Source organism: Amblyomma americanum, chromosome 9 (assembly GCF_052857255.1).
Source record: "Amblyomma americanum isolate KBUSLIRL-KWMA chromosome 9, ASM5285725v1, whole genome shotgun sequence".
Lineage (NCBI taxonomy): Eukaryota > Metazoa > Arthropoda > Arachnida > Ixodida > Ixodidae > Amblyomma > Amblyomma americanum.
In genome coordinates this window covers 136,774,779-136,796,453 of record NC_135505.1, presented here as the reverse complement: position 1 = coordinate 136,796,453, position 21,675 = coordinate 136,774,779, and the positions used below count along the sequence as shown (strand labels likewise).

The 21,675-nt window shown below is 49.3% G+C and overlaps 1 protein-coding gene across 1 annotated transcript in view; it reads right to left on the bottom strand.

Moving 5' to 3' along the window:
* Positions 1-813: 813 nt before the first annotated feature.
* LOC144103711 (beta-scruin-like) overlaps positions 814-21,675 on the bottom strand; it is a 25,618-nt gene continuing 4,756 nt past the window's right edge. Inside the window, exons 2-8 of the mRNA XM_077636367.1 lie at positions 21,208-21,469; positions 19,781-19,900; positions 16,175-16,265; positions 7,218-7,310; positions 6,022-6,231; positions 2,099-2,337; positions 814-1,217 (exon numbers count right to left, since the gene is read on the bottom strand). Of these exons, the coding sequence (XP_077492493.1) occupies positions 1,009-1,217; positions 2,099-2,337; positions 6,022-6,231; positions 7,218-7,310; positions 16,175-16,265; positions 19,781-19,900; positions 21,208-21,469 (1,224 nt within the window). The 3' untranslated portion in view covers positions 814-1,008. The remainder of the gene's footprint in view (positions 1,218-2,098; positions 2,338-6,021; positions 6,232-7,217; positions 7,311-16,174; positions 16,266-19,780; positions 19,901-21,207; positions 21,470-21,675) is intronic.

Below are 21,675 nucleotides of genomic sequence, written 5' to 3'. Positions count from 1 at the left end.
TCAAGGTCAAATTTCAGGGTTGGGCCAGATTCCAGGGGTACCGCTGGCCAAATTTGGTTTGTCAAATATGGCTGGACATCGAGTTTGGTCCAAATCAACCAAGGTCAAATTTGTATTTGGGGTGGGTCAAAATTTGGGAGAGGCCTGGGCCAAATTTCGAGGCCACCATCGTGATGGGCACAGTCAAATTAAATTGGACATCTATTTTACTGCAAATCGACCATGGTAAAATTTCGGGGATGGGGCGGGCCGAATTTTCGAAATGACCAAGGCCAAATTTGGAGGATACCATTGTGATGGACACAGTCAAATTGGGCTGGTCATCGATTTTGGTGAAAATCGGCCAAGGTAAAATTTTGGGGGTGGCCCGGGCCAAATTTAGAGTTAACTCTGTTTTTTATTACTCGTTAACTTAAATGTGTTGTCGCTGTCGCTACGCAACAGCTCAATATCGTAAGACTGCGTTGCGGCTGGGCAATTGTCCACGGATCACCGAAGCCCATTGAGGTCGAGCTCCCTGTAACAGCTTTCCGCTGTTAGAATTGTCTTACAGATACAGGCTACATGGTGGCTACCAAAACAAAGGTGTCCAGTGAATCTTCTTTATATAGCAAAATAACAAAGAACAAAACTAAGAATGAACATATTTTCCCTATAACCTCAAATATCCCATTGGGGTTGTTTTTCCATTTCACCCATTATTACAAAATCATAGAAAATAGAAGGCTGATGTTTTTGCATCTTCATAGGCACAAAGCTGCAAAGCTGCTGAACGGGAATGGTGTGCACGACACGACAGTCTGTGTACTTCCAATTTTTATAAGTGTGCCACGTTTCTGAATACATAGGACAATCGGCAAGCCTTGCATATCGTACAGTTGGGGAGGTCCTCGAAGCACAATCACTGACGCTAACACGTTTCTGCGTATAATGCACATATCTATTCACTTCTACGTGGGTATCCGACACGTCGCATCCGGGCTCTGCACGGCAGCACGCCTTATTCGATTATTCGCCGGGCCGCGCATGGTCGGCGCTGAAGAGCACGGCCTCCATGCCGACAAACTGTCCGGGCAGCGTGCCCCAGTGCTCCCAGCAGAGGTCCTCGTCGTCGTGCTGATGCCCCGGGCAGCCGCCCTTCATAACCAGCATGTCCAGGCGGACGCCGCGAGACTCCTGGCGGTCTGTGCAGCCGCCGATGGCGTACACGTCCTGGCCTGCGGGTGTTACGTTAAGTTAGGTTATACGGTCTCAAATAGAATGGCGCGGCAACTGGCGTTTGACTGGACACCTGAATAGACCCCTGGGATGTCCTTGCTTGCAAGGTGATCAGGTTAGGTTCGGCTATGCTGCCAAGAAAGGGAAGGCGTTGCAGCTGTCCCTGAGTGGATACCCGCGTTGACTCCTTGGGGTCTGGGCAGTGCAATGAATTTCTGGAATTTTTCTTCGCGAAAAAAAACGTGTCACTGTGGTTTTCCCTGAATAAATTGTAGCCCGTCAGATAACAGCCTAAAACTTTCCCTCACCCCACAAGACTACGTGCAATCTCCCCAACACTATGCACATTAAACTGTCTCCGCAGTGCAGGGCCCTCTACACTCTATATATGGGCCTGTAAACGCAATAAAACTATCACAGTCATATCCCAACCTACTAACAAGCAGTGGGAGAGAGAAAAACTCTCCAGCTTTGACCCTGACTGGCGTCTACAGATGATTGAACGGGAGTAGACGGCAGGAGAATCTTCCGGGGTCCTTGACTGAGCACTTCACTCACGGCGCTCGTCTTCAATATTTTCTTTGCATAGAATTTTTCTCCCCCTCTTCCTCTTGTCCCTGCAAACGTTGCCATTGTTGCCACCTCTGTTGCCATTGTTAAGCCTGAAGTCCATAGATTGCCTTACTCCTATATTTAAAGTTATCAAGAGACTTTAGCCTGCATTGTAGGGATGAAAAGGCGCTAAAAAAGATTCGGACACAGAAAGACAGACTAGCGGCGTACTGTGTGTGTCTTACTCCGTGCTCGCTTTTCGAGCGCTTTCCATTCCTGCAGTGCCTATAACCAGCTCCTGTCGTTCAGTCGGTAGACAAGCGCTTACCGACGGGGACAACCAGCGCCGCGTGGACACGGTATGGCGTTGGGCAGAGCTTGGTCCAGGTCTGGTCCACGCCTGGCCTTTTCAGGAGGATCACTTCGTCCAGGCTCCGGTAGCCCGTAGGACCGTACGTGGCTCCGCCCACGAGGATGAGGCCGCCGTTGGCCAGCTGGGCCATCGAAGCGCTGAAGCGGGCCGAAGGGAGCTTCGGCAAGCGCTGCTCGCCTGCGCCTGCTTCGGGTCTGCAAGAAATAATCGGTGGTCTCACGTTCAGCCGAAGTCTTCTGCAGGACGAAGGCTTCTCCCTCCGCACTCTTTTCACACCCAAGAACCAGCTTTGGCTGGCATATGACAGGCGAGGAAAGTTGTCGGAGCCATCAGAAGCCCTAAACAGAGGACCTCATCTGCAGCAACAAGAGCTAAGCCTTTTTTTTAATAAACGTTTATTTTGTCTCTCCCCAAACGGCCTACCGTTTACCACTGCCTCCGGTGTCAGCTGCGGCGACAATGTATACTTACTTGCCCTGTCACATCGGCTTATTTTCAACGGGCCTTGATTGCGATTCCCTTCTCTTGGTGTCCTGGAGCTCTGTCGGTCCCTTGTGTTGAGGGCCCGATGTGGTGTGTGTGTGTGCGTGTGACGACCACGAGCTCTCACAATGTCGCAGAACACCTTGAATGCGCGCACTGAGGCTTCAGATGTGGTAGCCGTTTTAGTGTCTGGACACTCTATGCCCCTACCTGCAACCGAGTCGATGCTGTTCGTGCGTTGGACGCATTAGCTACCGTCGACCTTAATCACTTGCAAAGGGCTAAGACAGTTTTCCTTTTAATTGTGAGTGGTCAGTGGCTACGGCTTTGCGTTACAGAGCGCGAAGTCGTGGGTTGGAGCCCGGCCGAAGCAACTGCGTTTTCATGGAGGCGATAGGCAGTGTTGTATTGGAAGTGGTAAGGAATACATCTCTATAGGACAATTAGTGACCGCTAAGCAGGTTTATGAGAAACAATCACGATAATAATGGAATGGAACGCATTAGTCGCCACTGTTGGATCATGTAGAACAGCTTACCAGTGGTACGAAACAGTTGTATTTCGCTGATGGTCATCTATGGTGCTGAAGAGGTTAACGCAAACGCTGGATATTATTAAACTAAGGTCAGCGCAGCGAGCCACGGACAGAAATACCTAGAATGATAGAGGCAAGGTTAAGAAATAAGATCTCAGGAACAAGCACAGACACTGGGCTGATGAGGTTAATGATGAAATGCGACAAACTGTGTGGGCCGTGATTTCGCGTTCGAAATTCAGCCGTATCCTTCGACATACATGGCGTGCATAATTAAGCAGTCGCTACTTTGGCACGTAAGAATATATGCGAAAAGATATTTCCTTCAAAAGAATGGAAAGCCCCAAATGCGGACGGTAGCGAAATGGCTTTAATCACCGTTGTCCCCGGCACTCAGAAGCAGATCCAGTCGGCGCCTCCGGAATTCTATATCGCCCTTTGGCCATACTAAAGTAAGCCTCCCCGATTCGGCTAAAGCCGGACGCACGTTGGGGGACCCCGGAACTGTCTCAATTATTAAGCTTGTCAGGGACCAAGCTCGCTATAGACTCAATGATTCAGAGCTAGCATCCTGTCCCGCGTTGAATGATTTGCGAAGCTCTTGTTCCCTCTGCTGGGAAGCCAATGCGGCTCGTTTAGGCGGCTCGGATGTATTTAGTATACAGTGTTGCCAAGAGGATTAGCCACAGCTAGCTCATGTAAGCGCATCTTAAACCCCTGCGGCGCTTACATATGCATGGTTCATCTATGGTGCTGGGTCCACGAATAAAAGGTGGGGGGGGGGGGGTCAAATATTCTGGCAGTGGCATTTAATATTTTTCGCATCCCCGTTAAGTAACTTTGCACACCCTTAAGCTAGACCGTCTGTTCTAAAGGACTGTCCACACTGCCGGAGAGAGGTGTGAAAATATTGGCACATTCTTGTAGATCTTTTCCTCCGAGGACAATAGTGAGAGTGGAACTCGCGGTTTTGGCAGGAATTAACGACGTAAGTTGCAGATAAAGTCAGGCCAGTACCGATGGTTGTGTCGTGCTGTGTTAAAACACTAATAAGGAAGTAATTACGCATTGGCATCCATCCAAGCGCAGCCATACAGCTACAAGTGAAAGCTATGCAGTTTCCACAGAAACTGCGTAGTTGAAGAAAAATTCATCCTGATCCGGGGTTCGAACCCGGGACCACCGCTTCGAAGGAGCAGTCTTCTGCCAACTGAGCTAACCGGGACGGCAAACTTATGGTAGAGCGAGAGCGAAGTGATCAATAACTCGAAGTGGGAACTTTGTCGGCCAAATGTTTAGGGGAATCCCCAAAGGTGGAGTAGAAGTGTAATAAGGGAGTAATTACTCATTGACAGCCACCCTGTTAGAACATCGCGGCTCTTGAAGCATTCGAGCTACGTCGCCTGAAATAAAATACTACCATAACCTTCTCGTATATTATATACTTTATGACTATGACTGTGCAAAATGCATAGCGTTATTTTTGCGGGATGAAAATTCAGACGCCTGATTTTAGAGCGCAGTCGTCAGCGTCGGCGTAGTCGGCGCAACCGGTTGTCCATGGATGGATGGATGGATGGATGGATGGCAGGTAGGAGCATACCCTTTGAAACGGGGCAGTGGTTGTTGCCACTATGCTCAGTTTTTTTCCCTTTATTTTTGTTTACTCTGCTGTAAGTTGTTAACACAATTCGCCATTTCCTTTAAAAAACGTCTTCCTACACTTTTAAACTTATGTCACCTCTCTGCTTTTGTGCCACCAATCCTCCAATCGCTCGAAGTAGCAGAGCGAAACGCCACCTGGGCGTTGGCTGTAACACGCCACCTGCCAGCCGTGAAGAGATGCACTCAAATTTCGCATTACCGGCTATCGTAATCGCCTGTCAATGTTTTCTTTGTCTAGTAACTAGCCACCGTTTCTTGCACGGTCTAACCCGACCTGTTTTCTCATCCTCTCTTCATTTGCTTTGACAGAGCAGACTTTGTGTTGCTGCCGGCAAAAGCGGTAGCCGATATCCCTGTACGGCATCAGCAATCTCAATTTATTGATAATATTTTTAAAATCACCCTTCTCAGCTGTAGTTTGAATAACCCCTGTGGCTCCCGAATGAAGTCACGCTCATTACTGGCACTGCACGCCGCCTAGGTGGCGCCGCAGTCGCCGTTTCTCCAGTGTCAGGGTTTGCAGACGTCTACTGCCACGAGAAAGCGCAAGTATACTGTCTCTTTAAGATATTATAAATAGTTTCAGTTATCTGTGTAATCAAAATAAAAAAGTGTTTTGTCCATTACCGCATGTTGCAGAGGTGGGTATCAGTGTGTAGGTACTGTCACATTTTTTATTTTTAAACTTCAGTGCACTTGCGGAGACAAGGAACGACAGAACTGGATGGAACAAGCGCTACCGACAGCTGTGTATTTATTGGAACCAGTGAGGGTTTCATCGACAAGGCTTCTGAAGAAATCCACAATTGCCAGTTTGTCCGCCCAGACAAGAGACAGAGGACTCACCGCACGGTCTGTTTGTTCTTTGTCTTTCTGAGCGCTTTGTTCTGCACATGAAAGCGGGAATAACGGAGTGGGAGAGGAGGGAAGAAAAGTTATGTCCTTCATGTCCGTGAAACGTCACCATGATCACGAGTCAAGAGCTCTGAAGTTGCTGAGATGCTATATCTACCAATAGCCTAGTAGTCAGCTTCATCGCTACAGATGGCTACCACTGACGTCGCAGTGGTCGCCCTGTTGAAGACTACGAGCACGGCTGATATCAGCGCGTTTACTGGTCCGCGTACTGCCACCTGATGTCACGCCCGTGACGTCACGTACACCGTAACCTCCGACGAAGAAGGTGTACACTCACGTGAACTGCGGCAGCCGCATCACGACCACGCTGTCGACGAGGTACGCGTTCTCGGCGTTCCTTACGGGACGCATGGCTCCACCGGCGAGCACCAGGCGGCCGTGGTCCAGGAGAACGCAGGCGGCCGCCAGTCGAGGGCAGCACAGGCGTCCGGACAGGGCGCGCCACCTGTCTGCTGCCGGGTCGTAGCACTCGGCCGACGACAGTGCACTGCGGTTCGAGGAGAGGCCGGTGGCAGCCGAGAACAACGCACTGGTTGCACGTGTGCTCTTGGGAGATCACCAGGTGGTCGAAATTATTCCGGAGTCCTCCCTTACGGCACCTCTTTCTTCATTTCTTCTGTTACTCCCTCCTTTATCCCTTCCCATACGGCGCAGTTCAGGTGTCCAACGATATATGAGACAGATACTGCGCCATTTCCTTTCCCTAAAAAAACAATTATTATTATTCCCAAAGCGGAAGCAGTGTCAGGAAGCAGGGTCAACGGCACGGGGAGGAAAGCGCGAGCCACTTCCGTCCCGGCTAATTGAAAAACCTCCGCTGAAGCCGCAACTCTGTACACCATCCGTTTGTGAACGTAACTTGAGGAGGGATTGGCGCTACCGTCTGTAATTCGTGGCGCTGGGAGGTATACAGAGTTTCACCTCCATGTCACGGCTAGGAAACTCAAGTTAGTTTCGGTTTCAACTACTTCAGCGCACCTGGTGATTTTAGTAGGAATGATGTTAGAACGTGAATCATTAGTGCGCATGCCCGTCTGAGGCACCGCGTAAAGAGGTTGTTCTGTTTATGCCGTAGTGGTTCGAATCCTGTTTGGCGATGCAGCTTTTGCCTTATTGGATAACGTTGCCATGACAAGGAGACTACGCTACAGTTGCTGTTCTTCCGGCCGCTGTGAGAGGAATTAGCGCAGACGTCTGGTGTGACGCGACAGTGGTAAATACAGGCAGTTTACTACCTCTGGCAGGGTTTGGTATCCGGCTAATCAGGCTTGTCTGCTCCCTTGCCCTGGTTTTAGTTCTGGTGAACATGAAAGCAGGCCAACCTTAATGTCTTTCTAAAGAAAAATGAGAGAAGGTGGGACCGAGGTTCATCCTTGAACCTTGAACGATCAGGGTTAAACAATTAGGGGTCTGCAATTAATCAATGTAGGATCGAAATGGATCGAGGACCAGATGGTCACCAAGTCGACTCGCCTGTCATCGTCGCCCAGTCCACCGACGGCGTACAGCTTGCCTTGGTGCGCTACCAGGCAGTGGAAGATCCGTCCTTGTAACATGTCGGCCAACCTGCGAGTCGCGATCGCTCTGCATGCATCATTTAGCCATGCGGAATGTAACGCACTTTGGTCGGATGCAACTCAAGAACGCAGCGGCTTTTCCCCGTCTAAGGACCCCATTCCAGCTAATGGCGTCGGCCGATTCTCATTGCTAGCGTGACAAAGTAGGGAGCGGCTCCACAATGAAGAGCGGGGTCTATCCCCGACCATAGAGGGAGGGGACTGTCCCCTTTTATCTACCACTTCTTGCTTTGTCACGCTAACAGGGTCATGAGAATCGGCCGACGCCATTGGCTGGAAGGGGGTCCTTTGACGGAGAAAAGCCGCTGCGTTCTTGAGTTGTATCCGACCGTATGTGCCCCGAAGTCACGCTGTATCCAGACAACCTGTATAAAATAACTAGGCACAGCGGCACCTTGCTGATACCACTGCTATCGCTCAGTAAAGATGGCTTTCAGGTTTTGAGGGTATCTTATCATCGAAACGCAGAGGCGACACCACTGAGAGCGCACGCACGCAATGATACGCCGGAAGTGGAAGCTGGACAACTTCGTTTCTTTTGTTTTCGCATAGAGGACGTAAATATACTGCCAAAATTAAAGAGCCCAATGTGTTTGCCTCTGCTCAGTGTAGTGGGGTTATTGTAGCACCCATCGGAGTCCTAATTTTCGGGGGGGGGGGGGTGGGGGGAGTTGGGACGACGGTTCCTGTAAGTTCAATTTTCAAGAGATCTGGCACACTGGTGATGCAAAAACAGCCACACAGCTCATTCCAGAAGCAAACCCGCTGAGCTGTATACTTTTCAGAAAGGCTGCTCGGGGGTTCCCTTAGCTTCCATCATCATCGCAGAGCACACGGACGATTTTGCATTTCTCCGCCATCGAAGCTACTGAGCCACTGCGGGGGTCAATTTAGGCAGCAAAGCACCAGACATGAAATGCCGGTAGAAAAAGTTGCGCACACTGTGCGCATGCGCGTCGGCACGCCGCTTTCCGCCAACGCTTCCTGTCGAGACAGGCGAGGAGGCGACCTTGCATTTTTTATCTAGAAGCATGTCTCAGATCATGATTGGCACTTTACCAATATCCGTCGAGAGAAAAGTATACAAAAGCTGTATCTCACCGACACTCACCTACGGGGCAGAAACGTGAAGGATAACGAAAAGGGTTCAGCTTAAGTTAAAGGGGCTCTGAAACGCCTTCAGAGGAGAGCACATTAACTCACTTAATCACTGCACTGTGTTGCCACGAAAACCGGAGTCAAATAATACTCTTCCACACGCTGCAGACGACCCACAATCACGCGTCAAAGTAGGCGAGCCCTTCCCGGCGACTTTTTCATGCTCGCGCCCTCCTCCGTCCCCCGCATCTGCGTAGACGAGGTGAGAGGTGGCCATTGGTTAGATTCTTTCAGACGTCAGGCAGCTACCGTGGCCGCGGCCAATAAGCCGCTTAGCTCCGGCGGGTCGGGAAGCTCCGCTCACGGAGGGGGTGGGGGTGGGGGGGGGGGGGGGGTCGGCGAATGAGCGCCTACCTTCCAGCGTGCAAAAAATGACGAGAGGAGAGGGAAAGGCGCGAAGACGCTGAAATTCAAATTTTAACTACAGATAACTTAGCTTCTGCAAAGCGCATTTAAAAAATTCTTGCTGGGCACTATTCGTGAGGCGGCGTGCTTCAATATCCCACGAATGCCGCAACTTTATTAGAGCCCCCTTCACAGCCCCTTTAAAATGCAGTCAGTATGGAAAGAAAAATTATCGGTGTAACGTTGAGAGACCGGAAGCGAGCACAGTGGGTGAGGGAACAAACGCGGGTTAATGACATCGTAGTCGAAATCAAGAGGAAGAAATGGGCTTGGGCAGGGCATCTAATGCGAAGGCAAGATAACCGCTGGTCCGTGAGGGTAACGGAATGGATTCCAAGAGAAGGCAAGCGTACCAGGGAGGCGGCAAAAAAGTTAGGTGGGCGGATGAGATTAAGAAGTTTGCAGGCATCTGTAGGGTGGGCGCAGCTGGCAAAGGACAGGGCTAATTGGAGAGACATGGCAGAGGCATTTGCTCTGCAGTGGGCGTAGTCAGGCTGATGATGATGATGTGAGCTGGCTTACTTCAATCCTTATAGCTCTCCGTCACAAAAACACCGAAATGCGTCGAACGAGTAGCGAGCCTCCCGACCGTACGTGTTGAAGTCACCAACCACAAGGTAAGCGAAGGTGACCTGCGCTCGCAAACCTTTCAACGCCTCATGCAAACCTTCCCGTGGTGGCGTCAGCACTCGTCACCGAGCCTCGAAGCACCTCGCGATTCTCGCGCTATGTATATTCACGAAACCCGAATAGTCGCACTGACCAGTCGTTTGGTGCTGGACCTCCTAGTCGATAGTCGACACAATCCTTTAGAATTAAATTAAGCCTTGTTCAGAGCTAGGTTAGCTGTCGACGTGAGAATTTTGTGAATTTTTTGTATATAAAAACACAAGTAGGACAATAGGCAGCCTTCTCGACATTGTAATTTCTTATCTCCACCATGCGGAGTCGTCAGGAAAGTTCACTACCCGTCTTAATTCGTCACTGGCATATGCTGCGGACAACCGATAATTGGTTTGGGAGATGGATTAGGCAGGAGACTTTGAGGGGGATATGGTGGAAGGGGTTGGCGCGAGGACAGTGCGGATCGATGCGAAGCTTATAGCTTAGCTTTGTACCGAAGTTTTAGTGCGATGGCAGTACTATGTCACGTGGTAAAACCGGCTCACCGAGTTTGCGTGAAGCTTGACCCTGAGGGTGACCTTTGCGGAACCATAAACAAATAAATAAAATAAATATTGGTGCCACTGGGATTCGAACCCACAGCGGCGAAAAACAGATCAGCTTCGCAGGCCACTGCACGAGAGCACTTTTATTTCGTCGCAGCCGATCACGCTTCGTGCTAAACTGCAACAGACTCTCGCGTCGTGCGTTGCACTTAGTCGTCTTCATGAACTAATATTGTCTGCAGACATGCCGATTACCCTGCCAGCAAAACAAAACCATGAGCCAATCAGGCTAAACACATGCTTTCTCACGTCTGCTCGGTTTAACTACGTTAAAATCCTAATCCGTTAGAAACCTACCTCACGATGGGTGGTGGTGTGGATGGCGAAAGTTAGTATAACCACGCACAACGAGCACCCTGCAATCCCAAGCCTCCAGAAGCTCATTCAAGACCATATATTGACCCCAACAGCTGAAGGCCCCACTATCCAACCCACGAAACCACGGCTCACCCCTGAGTCGTTCGACGGAATTGTTTTCCCTTTCTCTTCCTACCGAATCCCTGAGAACGCCAAGTATAGCCCGTTCCAACTACGACGCAACCACTAACGGGAAGTGAGTTTTTTTTTTTGTAACACAGATCCGGCTCCTGCGGATCCTGTTTTCGTTTCCGCAACCGGAAGTTGGTGGAGTAAGGCAGCTTGAGCTGGACCGCGCTTATATATAGCATATCCAGCCTGTATATCGATCGACCCACCACCGGTGAAGGCTGCTGGAAATACACAAGAAGGATCGCCTCTGTCGTATCTTGGTTGAGGCGTGAATTATTCGTATGGTGGCCGGGCCACTCTGATCAAGTACAAGAGAGCAGGATGACCTCATCTTCCTTGATTGGATTCTTGCGTGCTTTGCCTCTCGGAGACCTAACTAAAGCGGCGCTCAGGTAGCCTGTAATTTCTTGCCGTAAGCTCACCATTCAAAGATAGGCTCACCATCCCTGTCAGAATGAACTCAGCAAGGGAGGCTTTCTAGTTACATTGCTTCGCTTTGAGGGTGGCTATAGTCAGATACAACTCAAGAACGAAGCGATTTTTCCCCGACAAAGGACCCACTTCCAGCCAATAGCGTCGGCAGATTCTCACGAACCTGCAAGCGTGACAGTCGGCATCTGCCACTCCCTGCATTGTCACGCAAGCAGGCTCACGAGAATCTGTCGACGCCATTGACTGGAAGGGGTTCCTTTGACGGGGAAAAGCCGCTTCAGTCTTGAGCTGTATCCTACTATAGCAGTAGCGATCCAAGTGTTTTTATTTTTGTTTTTGCCGAGCCAACTGAAGGAGGGACCTCTCCACGTACACGTGGGACGTGACGAGCTCTTTGCGATGAGGTCACGCTTGGCGCAGTTATATAACGCTTAAGAAGTGTACAATGCACAGCTGTGCCTAAATGTGCCCAAGGGGCCATGGCACATCTATTGTTTCCCAGTAGCTTCTGCGCTCAGCGCCGAAAATAATTATACAGCACGTTCCCATCAAGCTTCTCTCTTCTTAAGCGTGATGGAGCGCTCGATGTAAGCTCAACCTAGGAGCTGCGTTGTGGGGGGGGGGGGGGGGGGGGGTTGACAGTTGGCGTCATCAACAAAACAGTGTTTTCTTTTGAATTATGAAGGATTTTCCGAAAAATCTTACCTAAGCCATTTTCTTTTTCTTCTTGGGTACCGGTTGACTCGCGCAGCGATTCCATCATGCTCATGCAGCTCTGAACGACAGCAATAATTGAGCCCTTAACCATAGATATCATTTTGTGTACCACAGCTATATGATTCGACGATAAAATTTCATTTTTAATGAGCAGAATTCGCTCGAGAGACGGGGCCGTTTTTTGGATGAAGTTTGGAAAGCGCTCCGCCACAGTTGTTCAATATTTTCGCCGGGAGGAGAAAAAAGTTTTAAAATGTAATGTCGTCCAGAAAGGAACCGTTGTTCCGTTCTTCGCTATCCTAACCTGCTTTCACTGTGTCTACGGACCAACTTCCGAGTTAAAAGGTATTTCCTATCTTCAGTTTGTTATTTTGGTTCCTAACGAACAATCGTCCTACAATTCCCGGTTTCCTCTGTGGTCGCACTGTAAACACCATTCATATTCTACTCGGTGCGATGGTCCGCACGATATTTGTCGCTCAAAACACGCCGTGAAATTAGAAGTTAAAATTTTGATTTAGTTCTGCTTTCGTGTTGGAGACAGTATGCTCGGTGGGTACTACGCATTGCAAGCTTCAGTGATCAGTCAACACTAAAGGGAGCCTTGCTAGTGTCACTCAAAGGAGGAGTGCTGTGTGCCGTCAACTGAATCTTTCAACAGCCTGCAGAGACCGTCAGACCGCAAACGTTGTGGCCCTGCCGGTTTAGCCTGATGCTTTCTTTGTATGTGCGTCATTCCTTTTAGAGCATACTTGCGGTGTTTACAACACGTGGACAGGTCATTGTTCCTGCGATATTCATGTCCTTCATCCCCTGTTCAAGTGACCCGGTGGGCACGCCTTGCGTGGGGTGTGGAATTCACGGACTAAAGCTTCAGCTAACTGGAGAAACTGGGTCGCTTACATGCTGGCCACATTCATCCAGTTCAGTGGTCTTTTAAACTTCACATTGCCGCAGAATTTTGAAAAAGTTTACATTAATAGGTGTGTAATAATAATAATAGTAATTGGTTTTTGGCGAAAGGAAATGGCGCAGTATCTGTCTCAAATATCGTTGGACACCTGAACAGCGCCGTAAGGGAAGGGATAAAGGAGGGAGGGAAACAGGAAAGGAAGAAGAGGTGCCGTAGTGGACGGCTCCGGAATAATTTCGACCACCTGGGGATCTTTAACGTGCACTGACATCGCACAGCACACGAGCGCCTTAGCGTTTTTCCTCCATATAAACGCAGCCGCCGCGGTCGGGTTCGAACCCGGAACTCCGGATCAGTAGTCGAGCGCCCTAACCACTGAGCCACCGCGGCGGGTTAATAGGTGTGTAAATGACCCTGCTCCAGGCGACAGTTTCGCATGCAGTGATTATATGTCTATTTTTTTTTCAGTTCGCTCGCAGTACCCCCAGCCCTGCCGTGACCGCCATGTGACTAAACAGAAAGGCTTAAAAAGGGAGTAAGTTGTCCTCTAGCGCACGTTAAAAATCCCCAGGTGGTCGAAATTATTCCGGAGCCCTCCACTATGGCACCTCTTTCTTCATTTCTTCTCTCACTCTCTCCTTTATCCCTTCCCTTACGGCGCGGTTCAGGTGTCCGCCGTTATGTGAGACAGATAATGCGCGATTTCCTCTGCCCCAAAACCAATTTTGTGGTTAGCGCACAGCACATGGGCGCCTTTTATGGAGGCAAAACGCTAAGGCGCCCGTGTGCTGTGCGATGTCAGTGCACGTTATAGATCCCCAGGTGGTCGAAATTATTCCGGAGCCCTGCACTATGGCATCTCTTTCTTCCTTTCTTCTTTAACTCCCTCCTTTATTCCTTCCCTTACGGCGCGGTTCAGGTGTCCGCCGTTATGTGAGACAGATACTGCGCCATTTCCTTTCCCCAAAAAACCAACCAACCAATATCCTCTAGTGCACACCCTTTTATAAAAGGGATTGTGCTAGAGGACTTCTTACTCCTTTTTTTCTCCAATATAGGAGTATTTGTGTTTAGAGCTTCTTATTGATGGCATAGATTAATGACTCTACTTGTGGCTTATACTCGGGGGTATGCAAAATTCTGCAAGTGCGCTTTCCCACATAATCATGTTGCCCAAGACAACATGGCGGATATATCTGCTGCTGATGATGATCACTTGTTATGGACACGGAACTTATATTCTAAGAAAAGAAAAGAAGGCTACAGAAATAAACCTAATTGCTGCTCTGTAAGCTGTTGAAAAAAAAAGATCGAAGTGTAACATTGACAGACATAAAGAGAGCAGGGTGGATTTGAGAATCAGCGCAAGTTGAGAATACTCTGGGCGAAATGAAAACAAAGGAATGGATGGACATCACAAGTTATACGAATAACTAACAGCCGACGCGGTTAATTAGTGTCAGAGTGGAGACCAGAGAAGGAAAACGTATTTGAGGATGGCATGGAGTCAGATGCAGAGATAACCTTAGAGAATTTGCTGGAATACCATGGCCGCTGTTAAGGCCAGCTTTCTTGCACATCACACTTAATTATGGGCCAACGAGGGCGACACATGAGCTCTACAATAAAGCACAACAAGCAAATAATAGAGGCACCTCCGAGCGGATAACGTGGAGCGTTTGTCACGATAGGGTTAGTGGGTCCCTACATTGGCCTGGGGTCCTCCTCTTTGCGTATCACTCCGCAGACGCGCTCGTTCTCTACTCAACATTCATAGACCGTCGTGTGTCCCCGTACCCCTACTATCGCAGTGGTGCAGCGGTCAAGCAAAGCGCCGCTGCTGGATGTTTCAAACATGGCCAATGGTGGGGCTTGTGCGGCCCAGGTGGCTCTTCTCGAGAAACCTGTCGCGGCCAGTCGTCAATTTAACTTCCACCTGGCACTCAACTGCCACCTACCACGGTGAGCAGTTTGCTCACAATTCGGAGGGAAGGTTGCCGCCTGCTACGGTGGGCAGGTTGTGATGACGTCACAAGGTCACGTGACATAAGTGGCAGCTTGGTCGCCTGCTTTGCCGTTCACAACGCCGCCGACGGCGGCGGATTTTCTGCACAACGGGAGCGTTAATATCTGTGATTTCATCTCCCCTCGCATGTGGTCGTTCTGGGCTACGTCCTTTCCTGTCGCTGCGCACGTCCATCTCAACATCCTCACCTCTGCGTATGCTTAATTTTTTTTTTCGACCCGGTCCTTCTACAGGAGTACTGCTTCAATTCCATGCATCATTGCTGTCCTCACAACTGTTCAGCAGTATCGATTGCAGATGCCGGGTCTAGCAAAAACCTTTTGCTTCCCCTTTATTATAATTTAAAAACCACTTACTACTACTACTACTACTACTACTACTACTACTACTACTACTACTACTACTACTACTACTTCGCCCTAGAACTCAACAAGGATCTTTTGTCACAAAGTACACCATGTAACAGCCTTCTAATTCTTCCACCCTCTTGCATTCTAGAAGTGACTTGCCGTAATCAATTGCTCAGCCAAGGCACTTGAAATGTGTTGTTCTCTTGACAATGATTTTATGGTTTTATGAAGTTTAACGTCACAAAGTAGCTCAGGCTATGTGAGACGCTGCAGCGGAGGGCTACGAGCAATTTCCAACACCTGGGGTTCTTTAACTTGCACAGGCATCGCAAGTACACGGACCTCCAGGATTTCACCTCCATCGAAGTGCGATCGCCGCGGCCAGGATCGAACCCGCGTCTTTCGGGTCAGCAGCCGAGCACCATAACCACTCAGCCACCACGGTGCTCTTTTGAGCATAGTGTTCTGCAGCAGGTCATGTGACTAAAGAGCTGTCAGTGATCCACTTAGTCCTTAAACAGGACCATGACCTCCCGAAGAGATGGTGCTGGAGCATGTGTCACATTAAGTCCATAGCCGAAAACAGTGGTAGAGTTTTAACGTTGCTGAACCGAGTAGTCGTGCGAAACCATGTGTTTAGCCTAGCTGGCTAAACCCTAGATTGGAAGTTGATGTAAAGACGACGATGTGCAATGCACAGCGCGAGAGTGCGTTGCAGTTTAACACGAGGCGTGATCAGCTTATAGGAGATAGCACAGTGCTCTCGAGCAGTGGCCACCGAAGTTGACCTGTTCCCGCCGCCGCGGGTTCGAAGCTCAGTCGCGGCAGTATTTCTTTAATTTCTGCATGGGCCGTTGCTATGCTAGGTTTGGCCAAGGTCACCCTCCCAGCTTGCACGACGCTTCTCCGAGCTAACCCGAGCTTCCTCCAATTGGCAGTAGATGGCGCGACGCTCCTCCAAACTAACCCGAACTTACTGAGTTACTCCGAGCTTCGAACAAGATTGTTGGTTGGGACCACGTTAAGTAGTGCTTTTGTACAAAAGACTCGGTGGGAGAATTACCCGCCCTGCGTCTTTCACCAGGCAAATTAAACGGTGGTGGCGAGATGAAAAGGCTTCGATTCTCGACTCACCTTCGCCACTTCATTGAGGCCAAGTCAAGGGCGAAGCAACATCTTGACGGCCGCTTCACTTTGAGCGCCGCCTGCCGCAGGTCCAGTCCACCTGGAACACATGCCAGAGAAGATGACGTCACAGTATAGGCACCGTGGAGTGTGCGGGAAACTTGTGTACAACGCTGAGACAGGATGCAGCGGAAAATGAAAATTTGTTTTATTATATTTATTTAATAAATACTGCTGTCCTCACTTTGAGGTCGTAACAGGATCGGGTTCACATCAATTGAAACAGCACAGAAAAAAAAAAAACAGATGAGAAGCAGCACCGTTATTCGCGCATAGTGGCAATGTTGTTAAGAATTTTCAAAGCATGTTGTCAAGTTCGAGAAAAAAGTTCTTAAGCGACATCTGGTTTAGAATTTCAGAAGTTAACAAATTCTACCCTCGGATAACATGCGAGAAACGGAAAAATTTGAATGCATCACCCTGGAATCTGTATTCGGTTAGTTGTTTAGCATGTTTCGTTCTTGGGACGCGGATTTTCGGCTCAAGCAGGTATCTAGTTTTTGCCAAGTGGTGGTTATCAGTAAATGAAGGCTCAATAACTGTCTCACTTCCAGGCGAACACTGAATTGGCGAGGAAGCAGTGAAAGAAGAAAGAGAGAAAGGCGTACCATAGTGGAGGCTCCTGAATGATTTCGACCACCTGGGGATATTTAACACTAAGGCGCCCGTGTGCTGTGCGATGTCAGTGCACGTTAAAGATCCCCAGGTGGTCGAAATTATTCCGGAGCCCTCCACTACGGCACCTCTCTCTTCCTTTCGTCTTTCACCCCCTCCTTCATCCCTTCCCTTACGGCGCGGTTCAGGTTTCCGCCGACATACGAGAGAGATACTGCGCCATTTCCTTTCGCCCAAACCAATTATTATTATTATTATTATTATTATTATTATTATTATTATTATTATTATTATTATTATTATTATTATTATTATTATTATATTTAACGTCAGCAAACATCGTAAAGCACACGGGCGCCTTTTTTGCGTTTCGCGTTCACTGAAACGCGGCCGCCGCCAGGATTGAACCCACGTCACCGGGTTCACCAGCCGAGGGCTTGGTCTCTTGGGAAGCCAAACGCATTCTGGACAGCATGCCAAAACACAGGTGCGCTGCACCATTCTGGATACCAGCACATGAGGGAATAGCTGGTAACGAGGCCGCTCACCTGCTAGCCCGAGTAACCTACATCCGGGCAGCAGCGGAGCAATCCATCTGCAATAATCTTAAGGATGCCCCAATCACATACAAGGAAATTGCGGATAATTACAAATTAGAAAAAAGAGCATACCCTCCTCCGGACGTATCCCTTAGTCACAAAGAGGCTTACATCTGGAGGAGGATCCAGGCAGGGGTATACATATCGCCAGCCAAAATTGCTAAAAACCCAGATGACGAAAAATGCATCGACTGTGGGGCAAGGGGTACGCTAAACTACATTACTTGGGAATGTATTAGCTCACCAGGGGCTAAACAAGACATAACTAGTTTTGAAGCCTGGGAGGCGCTGCTGCGGAGCGAGGACCCCAACGCGCAGCGCAAAGCAACCCGCATGGCGGCTGAGGCCGTGAAGCATCAGCTACACCGTCCTCAGCCGACGGCCTCTCCTCCTGGATCGGGCTTAGGCTTCGGCCGAGCCTGAGATTGGGTAGGCAGACCACCATCTGCCGGAAATAAAGTTTTTCTGAACTGAACTGAACCGAGCGCTCTGACAAACGTCTCTTTCTCAATTTCAGCACCCGTGACTGCGCTCTTGTTTATAAACTCCTCCTCACCGCCTTCGCAACATTTCTGGATAACTCAACGTGCTCTTCTCCTTTCCCTCTACCAACCCGCTCTATGCCTGGTCTCAATTGGTCTCCGGTGATTTGCCGTTTTCATCCATTTTTTTCCTGTGTTTATTTTTTAGGGAGATGGATTGAGGATGGAGGTTAAATAAGTCATCACCTGGTTTCGCGCGGTATCCACAGCTATGTGCGACGGCAAAGTTCACGCCGGCCATCCAGGACAGAGCGAGAGAGAGAAAAAAAATCGACCAGTAAACAGACGACAATAGCTGCCGTCTCGTATCTGGGCAGTGCAGCCTGCGGTTGCCCGCAGTGCTCTATTATGTACGAAGCCTCCTTCAGGCAGACACGAGGCAGTTTCCGCGTCTGCAGTGTTCCGCAGGCTCGTCTGCCGCTAGCAGCGTCAAGCTATGGAGGCCAGCAGAGGTTGTTGGGACATTAACGAGACAGCGTGTTATGGGAACGCCGCAAGAAGATGCGGGGCTATTTTTCGAAGTGAGAATGAAAAAAAAAAACCCATACCCTGTCTCCCCATCCCACCATCCCCTGCGGCGTTGCCGTAGGCTCCTGTCGGCTACAGCGGTGTCTTCGGCGAGCTGTGGCGCGACATTATGACGCCGCCTTTACGATTGCAGCCGCTCACGTATAATGTGTGTTTGAGATATCGAGTTTTGCGGTTTTCACTGCCGTATATTATGCACGGCTGGTCACCGCCACCGTTATTATTCTCCGATATATAGGCGTGTGATGTTGTCGGAGTTGCTGTGCGTTACAGGGTTATGCAGAGGCGAAAGATTATTTTTTTTTTCTGCGCCAGACATTTTCGAGTGCTCTCTCGTGCGGGCTGGCTTCCTTAGCACATGCGTGTCTATCTGGTCTGCCTCAAACGACAGCCGCATGCTGTCAGTGGGATCCGAAACCATGCGGAGGTCATGAGTTCGCTTCCACCGTCGTCACGTGTCTGTATCCTCTACTGCTGTGTGTAAAATTGCCTCATATCTGAAATTATTAGGCAGCTACTTTCCTAGTGTGGCCAACACCAGTTTAAACAAAAAAGATAAATTTCTCCATTGCTTTCTTTGGTATCAGCGACTGTTGTTATATTTAATGTTTACAGCTTCTTTTTTTTTTTACCAGGACGCTGATTCAATCCCAGATTCTGGAAAGACAAGAGGGGATTATCAACAACAACAAAAAAATCTAAGCCAGCGGCTGTATTGCCGCCATTGGCAGCAAGCAGGCATTTCAAACTGACCATCAGCACTTCCGTGGTCTGCATTCATGGAGCAATGGTACGGTACCCGCTTTCGCACATGAAGTTGTGCAGTTATATGCCGAGGAAGTTTTGCATTTGGCAGTTTATCCGCCGGATTTGACAGGAGTCTTCCTAATTTTATTCAGCACAACAAAAATTTAGAAACTACTTCATGACGAAGCTGAAGGGGCCCGGCGATTACTTCGTTAAAGCCATAGCTTCGTTGTAGCCCGTGTTGACCGAGCTTCCAACAGGAATCGTCATTCCTTCGTTATAGCCATTATTTTTTTACACCGTTTCGCTATAACGAGGTTCGACTCTTATTGTCTGCTGACACGACTTTCAGGGTTTATGGCGTAGTTGTGCAGTGATTAAAAGCTCGCAACAACGGCTATACTTGCGAGGATTGCGGCTGCACCTCGTGATTTGATTGGTAAGTATACGCTGCCGCGAACGCGAGAATGATAATGCCGTTCGGTTTAGAAGCTAACTTTCTTTTTCCCACTGGAAACACTCACCGACCACGTAGACGGTCCTGTTGAAGCACACGGCCCTGTGGTGGTACAACGGACGGGGAAGGATGCCGAAGCGCTTGAAGAAAGGGCACTTCTTGGGATAGAGTCGCGCCATGCATAACCCTGAAAGCCGGTATAGGAAAACTTCATTGGTGATTGCAAGGGCGAATTTTCTGAGAGGTTATCAGACAGGGGCGACAATTCTGTCTCCTCCCCCATTAATCATTTTCTTCGGCTCCGAGTGCTCCGAGCGATAACTGAAGACGAAAAAGCCAAATTTTCCTACTTTTTGTGACGAAAAAATTCAAGAAATGCATTATGTAAACACGTGAAATCTTGATCAGTCGAACATGAAGAACATTGACGGCTTATTTGAATTAAGGAGGATGTTTAATACAAGCGATGTGATATTTGCGGCACCAAAGTGTCTTTTTGAATAAATCGAATGTTCGAGTTAGGCGAGTTCGACTTGACGGAAGTCCGTTGTGGGAGTAAACACAACAGATCCTGAACGCAACCTTGACTGTTCATAATCTCAAAATGGGTAAAGTGGCGTTAAGGACGAACACACGGGAAGTAGGGCTTGGGACGAGTGCTGTTGTCATCTGCTTTGATCGTTAGTCTGGTCAATTGCAAGTGATGCTTGTCGGGGGCCTTTCTTCCTGTGCGTTCGTCTTTTTCAGTACTTAACTCCGTTGAGAAGGCAAGCGCATGTCGATTCATTTACGTTCTTTTTTTTGATAAAAGTAATTTGTTATCAGTCCTGAGCAGATCCCTTTTTTTTTTTTGACAGTGAGGTAATGAACACGTGTTTCATATAATTTATTTTTATTTAGCAGGAAAGCGGTCTTTCAGAAGTGCATAATTGTGTTTTTTTTTTGTACTTGTAAACTACTTCCTTGTGACAAGGTTTAATCTCGTTGGACCGTCCATTGCGGGTGCGTGGCGCTGGTCCTTAATGGTAACGGAGTGGATTCCAAGAGAAGGCAAGCGTAGCAGGGGGCGGCAGAAGGTTAGGTGGGCGGGTGAAATTAAGAAGTTTGCAGGCATAGGGTGGGCGCAGCTGGCAAAGGACAGGGTCAATTGGAGAGACATGGGAGAGGCCTTTGCCCTGCAGTGGGCGTAGTCAGGCTGATGATGATGATGGCGCGCAAGGGTGGCAATCAGTGATGCGTGCGATATATAAAAGTGAATGAACCCCTATGAGCACGTGTTTTCATTTGAGTATGAGCTAGGTTCTGTGAGAGTTCGTGAAATTATGTGTGAGTGAGTGTAGTGAGAGAGGCAAAATATTCCTCAGTGAGCGTGAGTGGGCACTCTCTCAAGGTGCCGTCCGGTCTACGGAAGATTAGGCCTCGCTGCAGTGTGTGGTTAAGGGAGGGGGGGGGGGGGAGGTGAGTGGGGGAGTATGAGCATTCCTGCCCACTCACCGGTGGCGACCTGCTCAGGCCTGTCGGGGTCAGCGCCTCCGAGCACCGCAATGACGGGCTCGCCAGGGGGCGCCCTCAGGCGGTCGCTGAATGCCACCTGGCGCCAGGGATGGTCGGTCCAGTTGAGCCGCCTCTGCACCGAATAGCGCCGTTTGCCGAACGACCGCAGCACCGGCGGCAGCGAGCCGGCCCGCTCCGCCTCCTCGGGTTGCTGCCATGCGAACGACGACACACGCTCAGAGACACCACAATCATGGTGGCGCTGGTGATTTCAAGATGCACGCCGGATCAGTCTCACAAACATTATTTTCGCAATTGTTCTGCCTGAGCACCTCGCGGACACAAAAAGGAATCAAAACTCTCATAACTGCCTAAAAAGGCTATAGTCGGCTACAACTCAAGAACGCAGCGGCTTTTCCCGCCAAAGAACCCCCATCCAGTCAATGGAGTAGGCCGATTTTCATGACC